Source organism: Diplotaxodon limnothrissa, linkage group LG15, assembly GCF_057381915.1.
Source record: "Diplotaxodon limnothrissa isolate DT_005_m linkage group LG15, D_limnothrissa_male_GT1.1, whole genome shotgun sequence".
In the NCBI taxonomy this organism is placed as follows: domain Eukaryota; kingdom Metazoa; phylum Chordata; class Actinopteri; order Cichliformes; family Cichlidae; genus Diplotaxodon; species Diplotaxodon limnothrissa.
This window is the reverse complement of record NC_140610.1, coordinates 13,293,084-13,313,098: the sequence shown is the minus strand read 5'-3', so window position 1 is coordinate 13,313,098 and position 20,015 is coordinate 13,293,084. Positions and strand designations below refer to the sequence as shown.

At 40.5% G+C, this 20,015-nt stretch overlaps 1 protein-coding gene across 2 annotated transcripts; it reads left to right on the top strand.

Moving 5' to 3' along the window:
• The first annotated feature begins 13,442 nt into the window (after positions 1-13,442).
• Positions 13,443-19,986, top strand: nr2e1 (nuclear receptor subfamily 2, group E, member 1). Of its 2 annotated transcripts, none has more exons than XM_085372480.1 (9): positions 13,443-13,503; positions 16,143-16,288; positions 17,069-17,156; positions 17,503-17,738; positions 18,204-18,350; positions 18,707-18,803; positions 18,891-19,040; positions 19,253-19,358; positions 19,824-19,986. In XM_085372480.1, the coding sequence occupies exons 1-9, from the start codon at positions 13,443-13,445 to the stop codon at positions 19,984-19,986; spliced, it is 1,194 nt and encodes a 397-aa protein (XP_085228606.1). The 2 variants fall into 2 exon arrangements, with proteins under 2 accessions (XP_085228606.1, XP_085228607.1); XM_085372481.1 differs by having other exon boundaries at positions 13,446-13,470.
• Positions 19,987-20,015: the final 29 nt, after the last annotated feature.

The following is a 20,015-nucleotide window of genomic DNA, read 5'->3' as shown; positions in this document are numbered from 1 at the left end:
CTCTCTTCTTATATTGTTTAGTTTAAACATTGGAGGTAAACCAATTTCACAAAATGAAATGGTTTTAGTCGAATTGGCCCAAAATGCTATACCGACCCTTTAAAAGGAGTCCCCTGATTCCTAAAATGAGAAATTCTCATTATCAACTTCATACACAGTAAAGGTCACTCAATATTTACCAACCACAACAATAACATTTTGACTGATATAGCTTATCAGTAATGATTTTATCAACAGACAATAGTAATGTGGATGTTTCTGTGCAAAACACATTTGATGTGCAGTTAAGTTAAAAAGAAGGCAAATAGTGGTGGCATTTCATTATCTCAGCTTTACCAGTGTCACGATCTAAACATGCTACAATGACAAACAAGACAGCGGAGCTTTGCTCGTCATGTCACACAAGAGAGAGCTTCATGTATTTGCTGATATTTGCTGATTCTCTCCCAATCTGGCACCTTGGCGGCACTGTGAGAAGTTCATCTTTGTTGATGGTGTGTTGTGCACTCTTCCGTGGACTGGCTGGTTGGGATCTCTTCTGGGAAGTCCAGTCTGTCTTCACATAGAGGCGGATAATTACCAAACACGCAGCCGACAGCAGAGGCACAAAAGCTGCATTGACTTCCTCACTGCTGGTCGCCTCCAGGGGATGGTCCCGCTCCCTGCTCACCCTGCTCACCCAGACCCTCTTCTCATCACTCCTGAGAGGCAGGACGACTTGTTCCATAACAAGATGCGAAACTGACTTCTTTCAGCTCCAGTGAACTGGACATAAACCCCGACTGACAACCTCCAGTGCCCAAAGAGAACAGAGAGAGGACGGGTGGGCCGGGAGCGAGGACAAGAGAGAGGTGGGGGCGGCACAGGGAGCACTAAATAAAGTTGTTATTCACTTTAATCGTACATTTTAGAGGCAACAAAACAAAACAAAGGATCTTCACTTTAAACTGATTACTCCAGTTCCAACGTTGGCATCTAAACAGTGAAATCTAGATCCTTTGAACTGCATCCGCAAATGTTTGCCAACTTTTTATCTCCCTGTTGTTCATGATGTATGATTTCTCCTCACGGCCGCCTTTCCCCCCTCTCAGCGCTCAATGTGTTACAGCAATGAAAGCGTAAAGTGCTGTTAATGTAATGGGCCATGGGTGATTGTTTCTGACAAGCAACAAAACACACCGTCCCTCCCCTCAAATTAGTCGCCCAGGAGGGGGTGGGGTGAGGGGGTCCCAAGAGACACATGGACACGACAGCATGCCAGTATATAGCATGAGCATCGGCGTGACTGTCATTTGTAGTGGCTTATTTTCTTACCTTTTAGCTCGTTCTGGGGATGAATTACCAATTGGATTATCTTTCTTGCTAAAGAAAAATAAATTGTCAATAAACAAAAACAAAAGTTCTCTGTTCAGTTTGGCTTATGTTAACATGCCTTGATCCAAATCTATTACTGGTTTTAAGTCACTTAAGAGGGGAAAGCCAGTGGGTGAGCTTGTTACCCCCTTGAACCTAATCCAAGATTATCTCTCCCCCATTTGGTGAAATTATTTCAAACACTGAGAATTGATGAGTTACTCATTACAGTGTCTTCAGTCAAGGAAGTGAGTAGTATCTCTTTACTTATAACCTGAAATATATATTTTTAGATGGGCACACATTTAACCAATTGATTTATTCAGATTCTGATTATATGTATGCATGATAGTCTCTTTACTTTGATTTAAAAGGAAAAGACATCAAATAAATAAACTAGGATTTCCATTGTAAGTACATCAAATGCACATGCTTACATATCAAACTCCTAAGGTAAAATGGCCTGTATTTATATAGCGCTTGGTGGACTTTTTCCTGCTCATTTATTGTTTGTTTTCTACACTTTATGGGAAGTCACTGCTAACAAATGTTGATTATTTCAACCCTCTTCTCTTCAATATGCAGAATAAGAAGTGTTGCTTTATGCTACCACTGGTGGTCAAAAAAGTGTAAAACAAGTCCATTAGACACCTAATGTCAACAATTCATTTGTACAGAAAAAAATAAATTAATTAATTAATTTATTGACAGACTTTACATCTCTCTCTCTCTCTCTCTCTCTCTATATATGTATGTATATATATATATATATATATATATATATATATATATATATATATATATATATATATATATATATATATATATATATATATATATATATACACACACATAACATTTGTAAAAGAAAAAAAATATATCTATCTATCTATATATATGTAGAGATAGATAGATATAATGGATTGCATTTATATAGCACTTTTCAAGACCCTCAGAGCGCTTTACAATTCCACTATTCATTCACGTGAATGTGAGAGTGTATATACAGTATATGTATTATATATATATTTTTCACACCAAGACGGTAAATATTGATACAAATCAATGCATCATACTCTAGATGATTTTTATTTTGAAAAGACTGTGACATTCTATCTGAATGGGTTATGTTTGGGGGATTTGGTTAATAAGTGACTCATGAGGAGTGGATCAGTAATACCAGAGACGTTAGCCTAAGTAAGTAGCTTTCGCCATGTGTTAGTTTAATTTTAAGTATAGAAATTCAATATTTTTTGATTTCATATACATATTTCAAATCTTCTGGTTTTGATTGTACTGTAACTAAAGGAACTAGTCTCTTCAAAGGCACAGGTACCACTCCATAAATATGATTTCAAAACCTTAGGCATGGTCCTGCTGCGAAATATTTTTAAAAGTCACATTCCAAGTATTTACAATTTGATGCCTGCCTCAGATGCTTTAAATTTCATCCCTGGTTCAAATACAGAAAATTATGGAGACAGAGTAACAAAGGTGTATACTTAAAACTACTTTTTTGTAAAAGTACAGGTGCTACTCTGTAGTCCCATGTTATCCAGCTATATTATTCAGAGTGAGCTCAGGTTGAATAGGCAGTTAGCTAGTCAGTTAGCAAAGGGTTAGCTTTAAAGAAAAGTCCTGATTTGTGAACGAGTCGGTGGGAGGAGTGGTGGAGGGCCTGGCGTGCAGGAAAGCCTCTCCTGGGCCAGAAGAAAAGGATTTGGCCCAGATGCAGGCAGAGATGTTAACTTTGAGTGGCCCCTGTGGCTCAAGCTCAGCACCCCCTCCTTCTTACTTCCCAAGCCCCCAGGTTGCCTTTGCATGACATCATTCCCAAACTATGTCCCCCATACCCATGTGAATCTGAGCTGTCACAATCAGCAGCCGCCCCCCCTTCCCCACCATTAAACTGTACTGCGCCGCAAACCCATACGTTTCTTTTTCTTCCTCTCTTCTTCTACCACCAATCTCCTCCCTTCTTCTTCTTTTTTAACCTCCAGAAAGGCATTGTTTGAGTCAGGGCTTGATCAAAAAACTGTTGCCCGCCAACCACAGGGCTTTCTGTAAATTCAATAAGGCCACCTTAAAGATTTTCCTAATTAATGGATGACATCTTTGGCTGGAGGAGAGGCGAGGCATTCTGCTCCAGCCCGCTCTTTGTTCGCCTCCTAATTAACTTTCCTAGGTCACTCAGGTCCCCGCAACCTGAGAGTGAAGAGCCCCCATTGAGGAGGGAGTTGTAAACTTACTTTTTTTGCCTCGGCACTTAAAAGGGGAAAGCAACTATAGGGAACAGAAAATATCCTATTTAAGTCCTTTGTGAGTGAACTGCTTGCACATGTTCCAATAAAGGAAGTCTTCTAAATAAGCTGCCATGTTGCTCTCCGCTCCCCCTCTTTTTTCCCCCTTATCCCACCTCTTTCACTCTCAGCTCCACAGAAAGGTTATGAATGATAGCTCTGGGTTGAGGGGGGGTAAAGGGCCAAAGGACAGCATCTGGGCATTGTGGAATTGTGAGCATCTGAAACTTTGAGGGAATTTGAGGATGGGAAAGCACTGAGCTGCTGGGTGGTGGGGTGGGTGATTGAGAAAATGTAGTGAATATGAGAAAAAAATAAGTGCCTCTTTGCCCTCATCATTGTTTGGGTGTTTCTAAAGGACCCCCATGTCCCACAGCTGCTTTCATCACTTCTACCGTTTATTCTGCAAAAAAAAAAAAAAAAAAAAGTCCAAAAAGAAAGACATATGAAAGCACTTCTAATAATTTACAATCTCTTACTAACACACCCAACACTTCACTGATGATTGTTTATTCATAATAAACTTTCTGTTTATTATGAGTAGATATCAGTGTGAAAATACAGGTGCAGCTATGAGCCCAGTCATAGTGATGTTATGGTATAATTTTTAAAAAGTATACATATATCGTAATGAACAATAATATAATGTACTTACTGCCAACTCTTAATGCACCTTTCAACATATTTCACCTAATACGTTGTTTTCAAGTGAGACTTTGCCAGTATTACATAAATAGCAACTGTGTTTCACTCTTAAGCAATCACTAAGTGCTCTCACTCACTTATCTGGTGTGCAGCTGACCAGTGGCTTATGGAAGATCATTACAACTATTGTAATAAAACATCACAAAGCCACAGAGCTGCGAGAGTGACTGTTAGAAAAAGTTACCCAGCCTCTTTTTAAGACGTAGGATGTTTTGTTTTGGGGGTTTTTGCTACAGTTCAAAACTTCACTGATAAACAGGGGAGAGTTTGTATAGAAAAAATTGGTACGTTTTTAATACTCAAATATACAAAGCAGGTGAGGAGGAAATTGAGTTTTTCCAGAGTGCTGAGATTTCTTCTCATTGACTCCCAGTTGATTTTAAATTCTTTTTAAAATTCTCCTGCTTACATGTTGAGCACTAATTCGACCAGCTGCACATTTATCTCAACTTCTTGTTAGACGCACTCCTGCTTGCAGATTGAGGACTGTAAGGGGGTCTAGTCTTCAATTTACCACTTCTATGGACTCCTTCAAAAAGCAGTTGAAAACTTGTCTGTTTAGTCAGGCCCTCTTTTGAGACGCTTTTGTTATTATTGCTTAAATATCTGTGGTTTTATTCTGTTTACATGCTATTAACTGTTTTTAATTTTCTATATTTTATTGTGTTTCTTCCTAGTTTGTATTTATTTTGTTGTACAACGACTAAGTGACTTTATGTTTGTGAAAAAGCACTTTGTGAATAAATACTTGCTTACTCAAATAGAATAGGTAAAACAACATCTACATATTGAAAATGTTTCTTCCTTTATGTCATCAACTGTGTAGGTTAGCTAGTTTGCATCACGATTTTCACGCCTTAAATACACAAAACTTGTAACTCCAGTATGACATGTTTTCATGAGGAACAGCTTTCAAGCTTTGTGATGATGGATTTTGCAGATATCCAAGTGGTTAGCCTAGGTAGTAAAGCTTGCTCAACTCAAAGAGGATGTTGGTTATGACACTGTAATCATAACATACACTGAAAGAACCTCCAGTTATGAAGGCTCCATGCAGTCCATTTGAATATAAAAGAACAGAAAAGTAAAGAAAGAGAATGCAAGAACAACACACACACACAAATGTAATCATCTGTAATTGCAAAATTAATAAATAGCCGTTCCAGTGCTTCCAGAAGCAGGATAAATATCTTGTGTCACATAAATTTGGTACAGCTGAAACCATTATAACCACAATTTCGAATCAGTTCATCAACGCATAAATTTATCTATGAAATTTCTCAGTAACGCATGAGAGATAGGAACAATACTAGTCACAAACATCTGGCTTGCACTTGTCCATGTTAGGAGCTGAATGCATGAATGCATTCCACCTGAAGTATTTTCATTTTCAATACACCGTAAGTGCACCACAAATATGCGTATGAGGTACAACATGCTCTAAAAAGAGTGTTTTTAACATAACCTGTTCACGTAGAATTTAACCATGCAGTTAATACGAAATGTAAAATATTATAAATGTTTGACAAGATAGGATACTGTCATCTGTTTGCTTCAGCCTATATACGGAACGATCTTTCTAAAATGTTAAACAATCACAATACTGGGTGATAATTTGTTATATGATGACGATTTAGTTGTTTTGTCTCCAGAATGCCAGAATGCTGCCAAATTGCAGCCGCTGCTCAGGCTCTGCTCAAGTTATATTTTACAGTATCGAATTCAAGCCTAGAAAGAATGCAATAATGACCATTTCAGCTTTAAAGGACCAGATGCAAAATTTCCCCTTATTTTGTAACGTTTAAATGCAGCAACTAAAGTTAAGTACTTGGGTCATGCCATCAAGAATGAACTCTGTCATGATGATGTGTAGTGCCAGTGTTGTAAACTGTATGCAAAGCAATTAGCCCTTAAAAAAAAAATTAAAAATGGGGGAAAGAGCCCCAAAACTGTGAAGTGAAGCTGTGTTAACTTTATGAGATCATCAACTTTTATTGTCATGGACAGAACCCTACTAATACTAAGGGTTGCAGAAGCACTAATGAATGTACACAGTGGAAAATACCTCTAATCATTTAAATCCTCCTTTAGGCAGATTATGTCTCCATACATACTTAAAGATCTAGTTCATTCATTTATAACTGCAGTTCTGTCATTATTGGTGAGAATGGGAGTATAGACCCTGAGAAGACACATGTTAAACAGCCTCAGATTCAAACCCAGGCTTATGACATCTGGACCACCTGCTCAAACGGGGGAGCTATATTGGTGCTCGTAATGTTCTGACTTTCAGTATTCAAAGTGGACCAAATAAAAAGAGCTGCATCCCTGAGATTACCATATTAAGGAGATCCCTCCTAACTGACATCATAGAGAGTCAAGAGCAGAAAGAAAATATCTGAAACCGCGTTTAGAGCAGTCTGAAGGCTGAGCTTTAGCTCATTGAGATTACTTAAACATATACTGACTGCATTATTTGGGACTTTGGCCAAGTTTAATTTGAGCAGCCACACACTGAAGACAGCTTCCACTGCAGTCACAGGTGACGTTATACGCCTGTTAGCACACATGAGCTAAACTTTATGCTTGAGGGTGATGAAATACTCCTTCATGCTTATAATAAATATGAAATTTTGGACTGAAAATTCTGTGATGTACAAAAATTTATATAATTTACTTTACTTAATATAATTTACTTAAGAAGTTCTCCAAGGAGCTGCATCCCATATGCATGCACTGTACCCTGGTCTGACCATAGACAAAGTCACATGCCCCGATTCTATCAATGGGTCATCAGTCCTCCTAGCGTCTGGGTGTCTGGATGTGTATTAAGACCCATGAGGTGAGTGTGAGGCTCATGATGACAGCTCCTGTGCTGCCCTGAGGGTTACTGACGGGTGGAAGCTGTGACCTCAGACCGTGATCACTGAACCTGACCTGTGGAGTCTGCAGGATAACATCAGGAGAAGCAGGGCTGCGAAGCAAGACTGACTGCTGAACAGAGCTGGACAAACAGCAGAATGACTATCAGAGTGACTCCAGGTGAATGGCAGCTGTGGAAGGAGTAGACGAAGACTAGTCTCTGCTTAATCTGTGCGACGACCGCGACCAGTACTTTCACTGCTGCTGCCTCTTAAACAAAGTCATTTAGACACCGTGAGGGACTAAGAGTGGGAGAAAGTGTGTGTGTATATAGATATAGATATAGATAGATATATATATATAAATCATTTTTTGCAAAGTGCCACTGATGCAGCAAACTGTTAAAGTCCCTCTCAACTCGAAAATGTGTGTTGCTAATTGGCATGTTTGTTAGATTGATTGTTTCCTCGATTGTATGTTGAGGATTTCTGTTTTCAAATTCATTCACTGAAAAATAGAGGTTTAGATACTGTAGATAAACATGATTTTGTGACATCACAACTAGTCTAGAACGCTTTCTTAGATGAATTATAAACTGTGTTATTTTTGATAAATTACTATGCACTCTGTTATTGAGTTAATGAATGAGTACGATATTATGTCTTGTTTTTACGACCTGTGATCATCAAGGTATTTTGGACAGGTTCACAAAACCTGTTGTGGTTTGATCAGTAGTTCTGATGGCAGTAGATCAAACCTTTGATGTCCCACTGATGTTAAAATAATGAAAACTGAATATGTAGAAATCAAATAAACAACTTAAAGTTAAACTGATGACTTTGAAAATGAGGGTAAATGTGGTCGAAAGTGTCATTTTTTCATACTCATTTTGCTTGTTTTTTGTAGCTACAAAAAGACAATCAAAGATTTGATTGTTTTAAATGAGCATTAGACACAAATAAATGAAAGATAAACTCATTAACTAGGTGAAGTTTATTGTTCAAAACGAACTTAAAGACAGACAAAGAGACAGGCCTGTACAACTCACCCACCGATCTAATCAAGTCCAGTCACCTCTGCATGACTGAAACGTGTCCTTTCAGCTCTGGAAATCCGAACACTTTCACACACCACAGGCAGAATAATAAATGAACTGTAGATACACTGATCACATCGCGGGCTCCTCGGCTCTCACATGTTTGTCTTTGCAGTCTGAACAGACTAAGCCCCTCTACTCAGCTGTCATAATTTGTTAACGAGTCTTTTCAGGGAGGGAAAAAAGAAAAAGAGAAGACAGAAAAAGAAAAGAAAGCTCTTCACGAGTGACTGAAAGCAGAGGTCCATCCAGAGAGGGAACCCAGGGGCGACATCAGACCGATTTCAGACCAGCCCGTGATGGCATCTCTGTATATTTTAATATTAATGACCTCGGCCGCAAAGCCGCCTCTAAGCTTCCAACAGGTGCCCCCAGCCCCACTCGAGTCTGAAAAACTGGGATCATTCAACGTCTCGCTAACCACCGCCGGTCAATAAAGACTGCACATGAAGAGGACTCCAAGAGAAGGGAAAAAGACATAAAGAGTGGAAGGGGAGTTACAGAGTCAGTCATCTCTTGCAAATAAGTTTTTGAGTCACTTTCCCCAGCTGAAACACGGGTCGATATTTTTCCCCCCTTTGAGAAAGAGATTGACTTTTGTTTGGAGTTTGTGAGAAGTGGGAATCAGAAGCGGGACAATGGGACTCCCCACGGCGAGAGGCTGAGAGGAGCCATCTCAAATCAGTCAGCCAGGGGACTGACTAATCCGTCCATTGTACCTCCCCAGCCACCGGCCGCACATCAACACATTCGCCCCCAATTGTCCCCCACCCTCATGCAGCGGGATTTGCTCTCCCCAACAGCCAGTTTTGTCCACGGCAGTTCGAGCGGAAGTTTCTCACTGACAATTTGCCCCAAATAGATTTGTCAGAGCGTCCAACTGCACCGCACCGACTTGTGGGTTTCTGGGTTTGGGTCTTGGGTCTGTGTTTTTGGTGGTGGTGGTGGTGGTTTGGGGGGGGGGGGGGGGGGGGGGGGCTTTGGCGTGTGTATGTGAATGCGTGTAAGCGCACATGGGTTTGTCTGTGCGCACGCACAGGTATGCCAGCATCTCTTTTACACTGCAGCTAACGAGGTGGCGCGGTGGCAGTGGAGGAATGCGGGGATAGGCCTGTGGAGTTTAAGGAGGAGGGCTATAGTTTTACTGTACTCACAGACAGCGTGCTCCTAGATGAGCAAGCACGACAACAACACTGTGCTCCTGAAGCATTAAACGCCCACTTTAATAACCACTTTGAAAGAACTGCTGACTCCAAACCTTCCAAGAGAAGCATGTTGCTGTACACACTGTACCTGATCAGCTGCTTACTCATAGCGTTAACATCCTTTAGATAGAGAGTTGATGTTGCAACTGAGGGAACTGAGTTTGTTTTCTCATTATAACTCACCTGCAGTTGCTTCAATATGTCCAATGTGATTCACCATTCGTGAGTCTTGAGTAATTTCGATTTAAGACTTGCCATCAAAACAATTTGGGAAGCCAAATGTGGTCCGATGTGCAAGTGGAAACCTGCGGGCCCCTTAAAATGTTGAAGAATCGCTCGGACAGGTAATCTGCATCTATTCAGTGACTCTTATTGAAGAACTGTCCGTGGTGCTGAAATCAGACTGATTATCTTCCACTTCTTTGGGACGTTAAATCATATTTTAGGTTATTGGATATTAACAGTACCTGGGGAAGATCTTTCAACTGCCGTTTTCGGAAATGTGCCAAACAAACCTTTTTGCGTTCAACCAGTGGAATGTTTTCAGAAAATCACTGTCATTACCATAGCAGATGAAGTGATTCTTCACGGTCCAGACAACCAACCTCCTCGGCTAAACACGATCAGTGTCTGTAGGCTATGAGATGACTGAAGATGATCTCCCTGGCCAGTTTTCAGAGATGCACGGCTGCTGGGGCCTTTGGTCGACTTGAATTCTCCCTATTATTTGCTTTCTGGAGCTTAGTGACTTCTCTCCAAAGCCAATTGGTTTACGCCTGGTCGGTTCGGGGGGCCTCCACAGTGATAGCAGTACATAAAAGATGGATAAACTCTAATGGATGGGATCTATTTGAAGATTCCCCAAAGAGCAAAACATTGGATGTTCTAATAATTTTTTTTAAAAATCAACAGGTGCACAATCCAAGAATATAAAATCCGCTTTCTGTCTGATATGTGATGTTTTCGCAGGTGTTTTTTCTCATTGTTCGAAACTCATTCAGACATTGAGCACACACCGCGGTCTCCCTGCATTGTTCTGCGCTGACTTCTGTTGGACTCTCACTCTTTTCTCGTTGTTAAAGTCTATACTATAGTATGTCAAGTATCCGCATACTGATGCCGAGATCCCCCTCCCCAAAAAACAGATACACAATCCACTGCCCCCTTTGTTGGCCACATTTCATTGACTGCTGGAGGAGAAGAGAGTCACTCATACAAAAAAAGTGAAAGAAGGCAGCCCGGGCAACCATGATGTTGGTTATATTTGTGTAAAGGCTATCAGTGAATGACGAGGATTAGGACGAGTTAAGGAGATTATGTCACACATTCACCATTCACCCAACCCAGCAGCCACCCACACACATGCGCACACACAGACACACACTCACACACATACACCACTTCACGTGCATTTAGAAACAAATGAAAACTGTTATCGATTACTGATTATGTCTTCGTTAAGGAAAGTTATTGGATCTTATTTCTTTTGAAAAGTTAATTTAGGAAATGCAAAAATAAGCCAAAAATAAGTCTGGGGGGGGGGAACTTAAAATTAAAAAATTTCTACAGTATAAGTGGCCTATTCAGAGAATAGTTAAAACACACAATTTGCGTCTATAAACGTCCTACAGAGGGCCTTTCTATGAGCCCCCTCAGGAAAATCAAAGGAATATTAGAATGATTTCTCCTCAGGCTTGTTAGGCTCCAGCCGGAGCCGTTCAGCTAAAGGGCAGATTGAAAGACACGACAAAAGCTAATTGCAATTAACTACGCCTCTCCGCCTCGCCCCTGTCCGCTTAAATCGACACTTTGTGAGTCCATATGGCCTTCAGTGTACCGTGGGAATGAACACAATTAAAACAGAATATGGATTTCTGGAGTTACCCGGCGAAAGCGCAACAAGCTGTCAAGGTCAGTGTGTCAATGAGTGGGCCCCGGACAGCCGGCCGTGGTCTGCACCTTCATGTCCAAAACCGGATCACCCACTACAGAGAATGGCAGCTACAGAGGCAGATAGATAGATAGATAGATAGATAGATAGATAGATAGATAGATAGATAGATAGATAGATAGATAGATCTCAAAAGTTATTATTATTATTATTATTATTATTATTATTATTATTATTATTATTAATATTATTATTGCCCATTTCTTTTGCTGTAACTAAAAAAGCTAAAGTGCAAGAGTGCAAATCGATCTAACATTTTAAAAGATAATAGTAAAATCTTAAATGTGAAGGGCTCATGAAGTTCAGCGGTAGGTTTGCATGAATCGTCAAAGAAAATCAAAGTAAACAGAATGAAAAGCAAATATATTTAAGTGTTTTTATATATTCCATATGTATGACTTTTTATATTTCACATTTTTCCCAAGTTTGTATTTAAAGATGGTTGTTAAATTAAAAATGAATGCTTACCTTTTACATTTAATAAAAGGTTCTTTAAAAAAAAATACATTAATTTCTAGAAGCCTTGTTTTTTTAATAAGTTATATTACAAGGTCCCAAAGTGTGTCTGCATGGTGTATCTGCCCACCTAACGAGCTCCAATAAGCCACTAACAGAGGAAAGATAATGCAGACTGTGGAGCAAAACTACACCAACGCCCCCGAGAAAACGGGGGAGAGATGGATATTTTACAACTTTTAACTGTATGAACCTTTTAAATTTGTCGTCTCTTTAGCCTTTTTTATATTTATTAAAGAATCAAATACGCAATAAAGTGTTTTAAAAATCAAAGTTCAGCTTTATGACAGTTGTCTTGACCGCTGCTACGTATGTGGTGGAGCCCAAGCATTTAATCTGGAGGACTGTACGAGGAACCAGACACAAATGTCTTTGTGCTAGTGTAGGAAATGAGGAGCGCTGACTGTTGAAGGTCTCAGCCCACCCTCACCCCCCACCTCCCTGCATATGGTAATACACTCTTATTAGTGGTCAGCATACCTTAGCATACCCGAAAATATTTACAGTAATCAGCCTCTTAAAGCCATCTCCACGGTCCCAACAGTTTGGATCATTTTTACTTTTTTATTTCATTTTATTTTATCTTTTTATTCTTTAGGATATGCGATTATATATTTTAAACACATTATTGAATATTTTCGGTCATATTATTATTATTATTATTATTATTATTATTATTATTATTATTATTATTATTATTATTATAAATAAGAGTTCTACACAGTAAAAATCGCAAATGCAGTCCAGGAAAACATGCAACATGTGTGTTTTGTCTGCAGTGGATCTGGCTCCGTTAGCAAGGCACTTCACAGCACTTGCACACACATTCAAGCGCACACACACTCCCTCGCACGCCAGTGACGTCAGGATGGAGTTTGGAGTAGAAAGCCAAGTGGATGAAGGAAGTGGAGATCTCCACCCTCCAGCCTCCCCCTGACACTTCTCATAAATATTACCAAGGCTTATTCGGGAGGCTCCCACCATAAAGTCACATCGTGTCCTGGTTTTAACAAGTTTTCAACCGTAAGAAAATCGGAAATTTGCCCCTTTTTTCCCTTCGCCACCGCGTTGGCAGTATCGGATGCGCTCCAGCCACCGTTTTTCCAACTCGAACTTTACGCACCGGCTACTGCGCCACTAGCTGGAGAGCTGCTGCTGCCGTTTACCGGCTGCTGCCCGGGGATCCAGTCCTGGTTCTCCGGAATCTTCGGCGTCGAGGGCAAAGATCCCTGATAAAATGTATAATTAATGTTTTAATTTGTGGCTCTCGATCGATCGGAGGCTGACTTTCTATCAACTTGGCTTCGGGACTTTGACTTGTGTTTCTCGTCGCTGCTGGCAAAGAAACCGAGAAACCACAAGTGATTAAGTGTCACAAACTTCATTGTTTCTGTCCACAAGAAGAGGAGAAAAAGGACACTTTTTATCCAGATTCTTTAAAATATCGAGGATCCATGATGAGCAAACCCACCGGTTCAACAAGTGGCTGTTTGGATATTCTGAATGTCAAATCAAGTAAGTTTTGTTCATCATCATCTCCGATTCCTCTGAAGAACACGGCATAGATAATGGGAGGTCTACAGTAGCGACGGGTATAACAAATGAGTGAGTGAGTCCATGGTGTCTTTAAAGATGTTTCTCACGACTCTACCTCATGATCACAAAGTTGTGAGTATGGGGACTGGCTGTCGGCCGTCTCAGAATGCAATACATGAACATCCCCGGATAACAAAGCTCCTGAATGAAAGGAAATCATGTGTAAAATTTATTTTGTAATGTTGCTCACAGATTTCGAGAAACAAAATAAGAAGGAAGCGAAAATAATAAGCCACATTCATTTGCCGACCACTGCTCTTCAAAAGCCCCACATGCTTCCCTTTGATGACACTTGTTGCCTGCAATTTAATTTTCAGCCTTTAAAAAGAGTAACAGCGCAATATGCAGGGTATCATTCAATCTTACATGAAGAGAAATCCCGTTTGCGCACGAGATTTTTTTTCTCTTATGTCTGAAATGTGTTTGCGCATTTCTGAATCCCTCATTTGAGTTTCCTGAAGCGCTTTAAATCATGTTACTGACTTTTTTTTAAAATAGTAATAAATTTCAAGCAGATTTACACTTTCCTATCAAATTATTTTCTGATCCTTTTTTTCTTAACCCTTGCAATTATCCCTCTGCTAGGCCTCATTATGAATTCAAATGAAGGCGGACTCAGATCATAATATAGGCCTAAAGTAGGCTATTGTTCTCTCTCTCCAAAGAATGGACATTTCTGTTGAATTCACATTTGATGCTTCTTTTAGAGCTACCACATTTTTTTCACACCAGGCCGCCGCTTTTAAAATCTGTGCTCGGCCGATGTAAACGTGTGTTTTCAAATGAGAATAAAACGACTCACAGCATTGCTGTGACTCAAGTTCACAGCCACGCTACCGAGTGGTCAGAGGAAACAGCTCTTTCTCTCCCTAAAACTTCATTTCCAACTCTTTTAGCAGGTTTTCGCCTTGATGGTGATTACGTTAATAGAATATGCCATATATCTTCAAGCAATTACTGCTCACAATGGAGACGCAGTGGACCCCCACAGCGGGAAGTTAAATACATTTCCCCCTTTCACAACAAAATTGTCTGTCATTTTTATTTAATTGACTCCCAGCGACCATCGTTTAATATTTGGGGGGACATTTTTTCTTGTTGAAAATGTTTACACTTTCGGTCATCCGCGGTTTAATTAAACTCTAAATTTTAATTTGGGGGCTGTGTCAATGAAAATGTGATTTGGTTAGCTTTGGTTTTAAAGGTTTGTTAAAACAAAATAAAAAAGAATGATTTATTTTTAAAAAAAATTAGAAAACAAGAAAATAAAAGAACAACAGTGATACTACTACTACTACTACTACTACTACTACTACTACTACTACTACTACTAATAATAATAATAATAATAATAATAATAATAATAATAATAACTAGGACCAGTATGGAACATGTTGAGCGTAAATTTCTCCAATTACTAAGGACAAGTTGGGTACCAAAATACCAAATTTTGTTTAACAATAAAATGTTTAAATCCAACTTTAAAATGACTTTTTATTGCATGTTACAGCAATTAAATGTCTTTTGCGTACATTTAAAGGGCTACAGGGTGTTTTGATTCTTAATAAACAGCCAATTCCAGTCCTATAACTCTCTCCTGAAGTCATTGTTTTTGCTGCTGAGTAGTTATTCCCATGCTACCCTTTTTGACGGGTCACTGGTGAATCAATGAGCAGGTGGCAAAACGTCAGTGTAATTACATAGACGGCTTTTCCCTCCAGAATAAAAAAAGGACTGCCTCATATGCATACAAATATCTTCTTTTTAAGAGATTTGAATACAAAATCTTCACAAAAAAATCACATTTTTTCATCTACACCGGGGTCGATTTACATACACTTCATTTGAGTTGGTGAAACGAGTTGGTACGCATTATTCTCATGGTGCAGTGTCACTCCCTAATCCTGGGGCCTATAGACCTGTGGGATAAAGCAGCTGTCGAGTCCCATTATGAAGTGGAGTTGGCAGCTTGTCGAGATCCAGGCAGTCAGACGAGGTTCAATGGGAGAAAATCATTAAGTTAACACTTTCCCCTAATGTCTCCATTGTGCGTTTTCGGGGTATTGTCTTAGAGAGCTCAAATATAACGCTTCCCACCGGACTTTATTCTTAAAATGTGCGCAGTGAATTCCCATGGTCGTGCTCGGATGAGACGCGGGGCGTTGTCCAGTGTGCGTGTAATGGGTGTGAGAGCGTGTCTGTGGCTGTGTGGAGTTGTCGGACATAAGTAAGTCACATGCAGGACAGTTTGTTCATTGCTTCAGTGTATATGAGCTCGATTATGGTACTTTTTAACTGATTATAGGGTCGGTGTAAAGTCACATAATTGCAGGTCGGCCGCTGAACTGCAGCCAGTGTGTCAACTTTGAAAACTGTTATACCAACTTATTCTGGAAAAACACTGTAAACACTTTGTTCCATCATATTTATTCATAAATCCCGCGATTACGCGAGCAACCGCTACAAAATGTCATCAAAATGTTTTGATTTAAAACTGAACTGTGCGCTTCGTAATTCAGTGAGCACATCATTTACTTGACATTTTTGACCTCTCCCAGGTCGGATTCTGGACATCCCATGTAAAGTGTGCGGTGACCGCAGCTCAGGGAAACACTATGGTGTTTACGCCTGTGATGGCTGCTCGGGATTCTTCAAGAGGAGCATCCGCAGAAATCGGACTTATGTGTGTAAATCTGGCTCGCAGGTGAGGCCTCCTTTAAGTTTATACAAGCTCGTAACTAAATTTCCCTGCTTTTTACACGAGGCTGAATTGGCTGTGGTTAAATGCACCTACTATTTGCGCTTTTCAAATTCGATTAAGTAGTTTTATTTATTTATTTTTAATAGAATTTCAAGCAAGGCGGGAAAACAAGCAGGCAAAGGAATTATCAAATCAAGCCTAAGTGAGAAACCTGTACGCAATCATTGCCATGAATATGGAGCAATTTCTTTCATTTTCCAAATAAAGTTAGCACCCTGCACAGAATTTGTCTCGTCCTTTATTCTTTATATTCCCTAGGTGTCTGATTTTCACCCACAAAACATACCAAGCGTTTTACGCGCGTAATGCACATTTTACGAGCTGATTTCTGTTTGCTTTTCTTTTTGGCGCTGAGTTAAGTCTCTCTTGATGAGCCTAATTATGTCATGCCTGGACCATTAAGTACTGGGCTAAGTGCCGCGCTGCTGTAATATATCAGGTGTAATCCAATCTAATGTGATGACTCGAAGCCGAGGATTTAGGCGGCAGAGGGCGGGATAGAGTACTTATCCTGCGGGATGAGGCCACACTGGAGCCGCAGGGGAGCACCTCCATAACTAAAAGATAATAGTACGATCTTTCACCTGGAGATTGCCCTCCCAGGAGGATAATAGCAAGAAGCTTTTTTTTCTCTCCTGCAAGCTAAGAGAATTTTAACTAGAAGCTGTAACCCCTTCCTCTTTTTATGTCCCCCTCTCCCCCTCCCCTTTTCTCTCTGTACAGGGTGGTTGTCCCGTAGACAAAACTCACAGAAACCAGTGCCGAGCTTGTCGTTTGAAAAAGTGTCTGGAAGTGAACATGAATAAAGACGGTAAACGAGCTTAATTGAATTATCACGTTGAGCAAAGAAACGCCAGTACAGTAGGACAGTATTGGATTCGGGGGAGAAAAAAGTGTATAAAATCTGTTAATCAAAGCTGAAAAGAAGTTGATAATTACCTGCTGCTTGTTTTAAAGGAGATCTTATTTATACCTCCTGGGAGCGCTGGTAGAAGCTCATTATTTTTTTTCTTTCACGCAGAACATTTGCACTTTAAGGAGCAGCTTTCGTTCAATAAAATAAACCCAGGATTGCTCCTGGAGAATGCAATTAACGATCCTGATAAATAAGCAGTTTGCTCTCTTTCACACTGCCTTCCTACTGTCCTGCTCCACAGCCGTTCAGCATGAGAGGGGGCCACGGACATCTACAATTCGCAAACAGGTCGCTCTGTATTTCCGGGGCCACAAAGAGGTGAATGGCTCCTCGGCACATTTCCCCGGATCCTCACTACCCGGTCCTCCTTTTTTCACCACTGTCACCCAGCTGGAGCCGCACAACTTGGAGATGAGCACAGTAGCCACTACACCGGAAAGACAGGCCATCGTGGGTCTAGCACAGCCAACTCCTAAGGTAGATTTTTATTTTAAGATTACGCAATTTAATAGCTACAACGTACACTTTCTTCAAAGAGTTTTAGACCTTCAAGTAAAGAATGAGAGCATAGAAGTCAATCATTTCTTGGCTCTCGTGTCGCAGTCCATGCATAGTTTTACATTTAATCACTTCTAGATGTAGAATTCCTTAAAATGTTAGATGTTTGTATTTCTTCCAAACCGTTATTGTGCGATTAATTAGTAAACATTTTTTTTTTAAACACAAGGGTTAGAAGTTGAAATTCCTCTCCAGATTTAAAAGCCTGTAAGACCAACAAATCCGCCAATTAGATTTCTCACTGTAAATCCACCACAAGCAACACTAATCATTATAAAACTGGGCGCTGGGGCTTGGAATTCGACCTTTGTTGTTCACTGTTTTCCGACCTGCGTTTCTTTCTGACATAAACAATGACAACATTTTCATTTTCCCTCTCTGCAGTATCCCCACGAGGTCAGTGGCACCCCGATGTATCTGTACGAGGTGGCTACGGAATCTGTGTGCGAGTCAGCTGCGCGTCTTCTCTTCATGAGCATCAAGTGGGCAAAAAGTGTCCCCGCGTTCTCCACCCTCCCTTTATCTGATCAGGTAGCCACGATTTGGACTCATTCTCCAAATGAATGATGCTTAAACATGATCCCCAAACAGGCCATTAGCGCCCTGTGGGGTTTGAAATGGTGAACAGCTGCCAATTAAGTATTTGGTCCGCAGACAGACGCTTTAAATTAATTAAATTAATGTCATGAATTTGATAGTATCGATTTGAAAACCGCATATCTAATAATTCCCAACCAAGCCCTAAAACCTGCACACAACATGGAAAAATAAGAAGGAATTATTAATCTTATGTTGTTATTTTTACCATTCAAAAAGTTTCAAATACTTTGAATGGTTTAATTGTTGCGTGTTGTGCACAGTTTAACACTTAAAATACCCCCTTACAGCTGATTCTGTTGGAGGACGCTTGGAGAGAATTATTTGTTCTGGGCATCGCGCAGTGGGCCATTCCCGTGGACTCCACAACTCTTCTCGCTGTTTCTGGTATATGCAAAGCACGAGAGAATTTTAAGTGAAGAGCGAGCAGCTGTTGTCGTGCATAATAAAACTTTTCTTCACATTTATCCAAAGGGATGAACACTGAAAACACGGAGTCTCAGCGGATGAACAAGATTATGTCTGAGATTCAAGCGCTTCAAGAGGTGGTCACCAGATTCAGACAGATGCGCCTTGACGCGACCGAGTTCGCCTGCTTGAAATGTATCGTGACATTCAAAGCTGGTGAGTACCTCGCAAATTACTGCCCGAATGTTTGACACAGTGTAAAGACTCTTACCGGAAATAACCATATTTACCAAAGCAAACCTCAACTTTCTCTGCTGCATACAACTACAGCCAATCTGGGAAGACAGAAGAGAATATATGACATGTCATTACAGCAGTGTCATGTCAGCAGATTTCTAACAGCTATAGTGATGCCTCTTGTCTTACAGTTCCTACGCATGGAAACACAGAATTAAGAAGTTTCCGCAACGCCAGCGCTATTGCTGCTCTGCAAGATGAAGCCCAGCTCACTCTCAACAGTTATATACACACCAGGTAAAAGAGATCTATCTATCTATCTATCTGGCGATCGTGGCTCAAGAGTTGGCAGTTGCCTCTGTCAGTGCGCCTCAGGGCAGCTGTGGCTACAGTGTAGCTTGCCATCACCAGTGTGTGAATGGGTGGATGACTGAATGTAGTGTAAAGCGCTTTGGGGTCCATAGGGACTAAGTAAAGCGCTATACAGGCCATTATCTATCTATCTATCTATCTATCTATCTCTTCATCCTAAGATAAAGCATGCTTTACGCACGTGTCAACTGGCTATAGTCTGCCAGCTTCATTATAAAGTTAATGAGGCAATAAGCCTCCTGTAATTGTGCAGGTGCACCAGATGAAGCTCGTATTCAAGCTAAGTAGGAGCTATTTGTCACAGGTGTGCGGTAATTGGACAGGCTGCAACAGACAGTCTGCAAATGGAACCGGACAAAAAGGCTGTTTTTGACACCAGTTGTGTTTCAGGTACCCGACTCAGCCGTGTCGTTTTGGTAAGCTCCTCTTGCTGCTGCCGGCCCTCCGCTCTGTCAGCCCGTCCACCATAGAGGAGGTGTTCTTCAAAAAGACCATCGGCAACGTTCCCATCACCAGGCTCCTGTCCGATATGTACAAATCCAGCGATATATGAATTCTCACCATCTGCCGGGGCGCGTGAGC

Coding starts and splice junctions, on each gene's coding strand:
- nr2e1 (XM_085372480.1), top strand. CDS start 13,443: ATGATGAGCAAACCCACCGGTTCAACAAGTGGCTGTTTGGATATTCTG. Junction 18,351..18,706: donor CCCTCCCTTTATCTGATCAG/GTAGCCACGATT, acceptor ACCCCCTTACAG/CTGATTCTGTTGGAGGACGC. Junction 19,359..19,823: donor AACAGTTATATACACACCAG/GTAAAAGAGATC, acceptor GTTGTGTTTCAG/GTACCCGACTCAGCCGTGTC.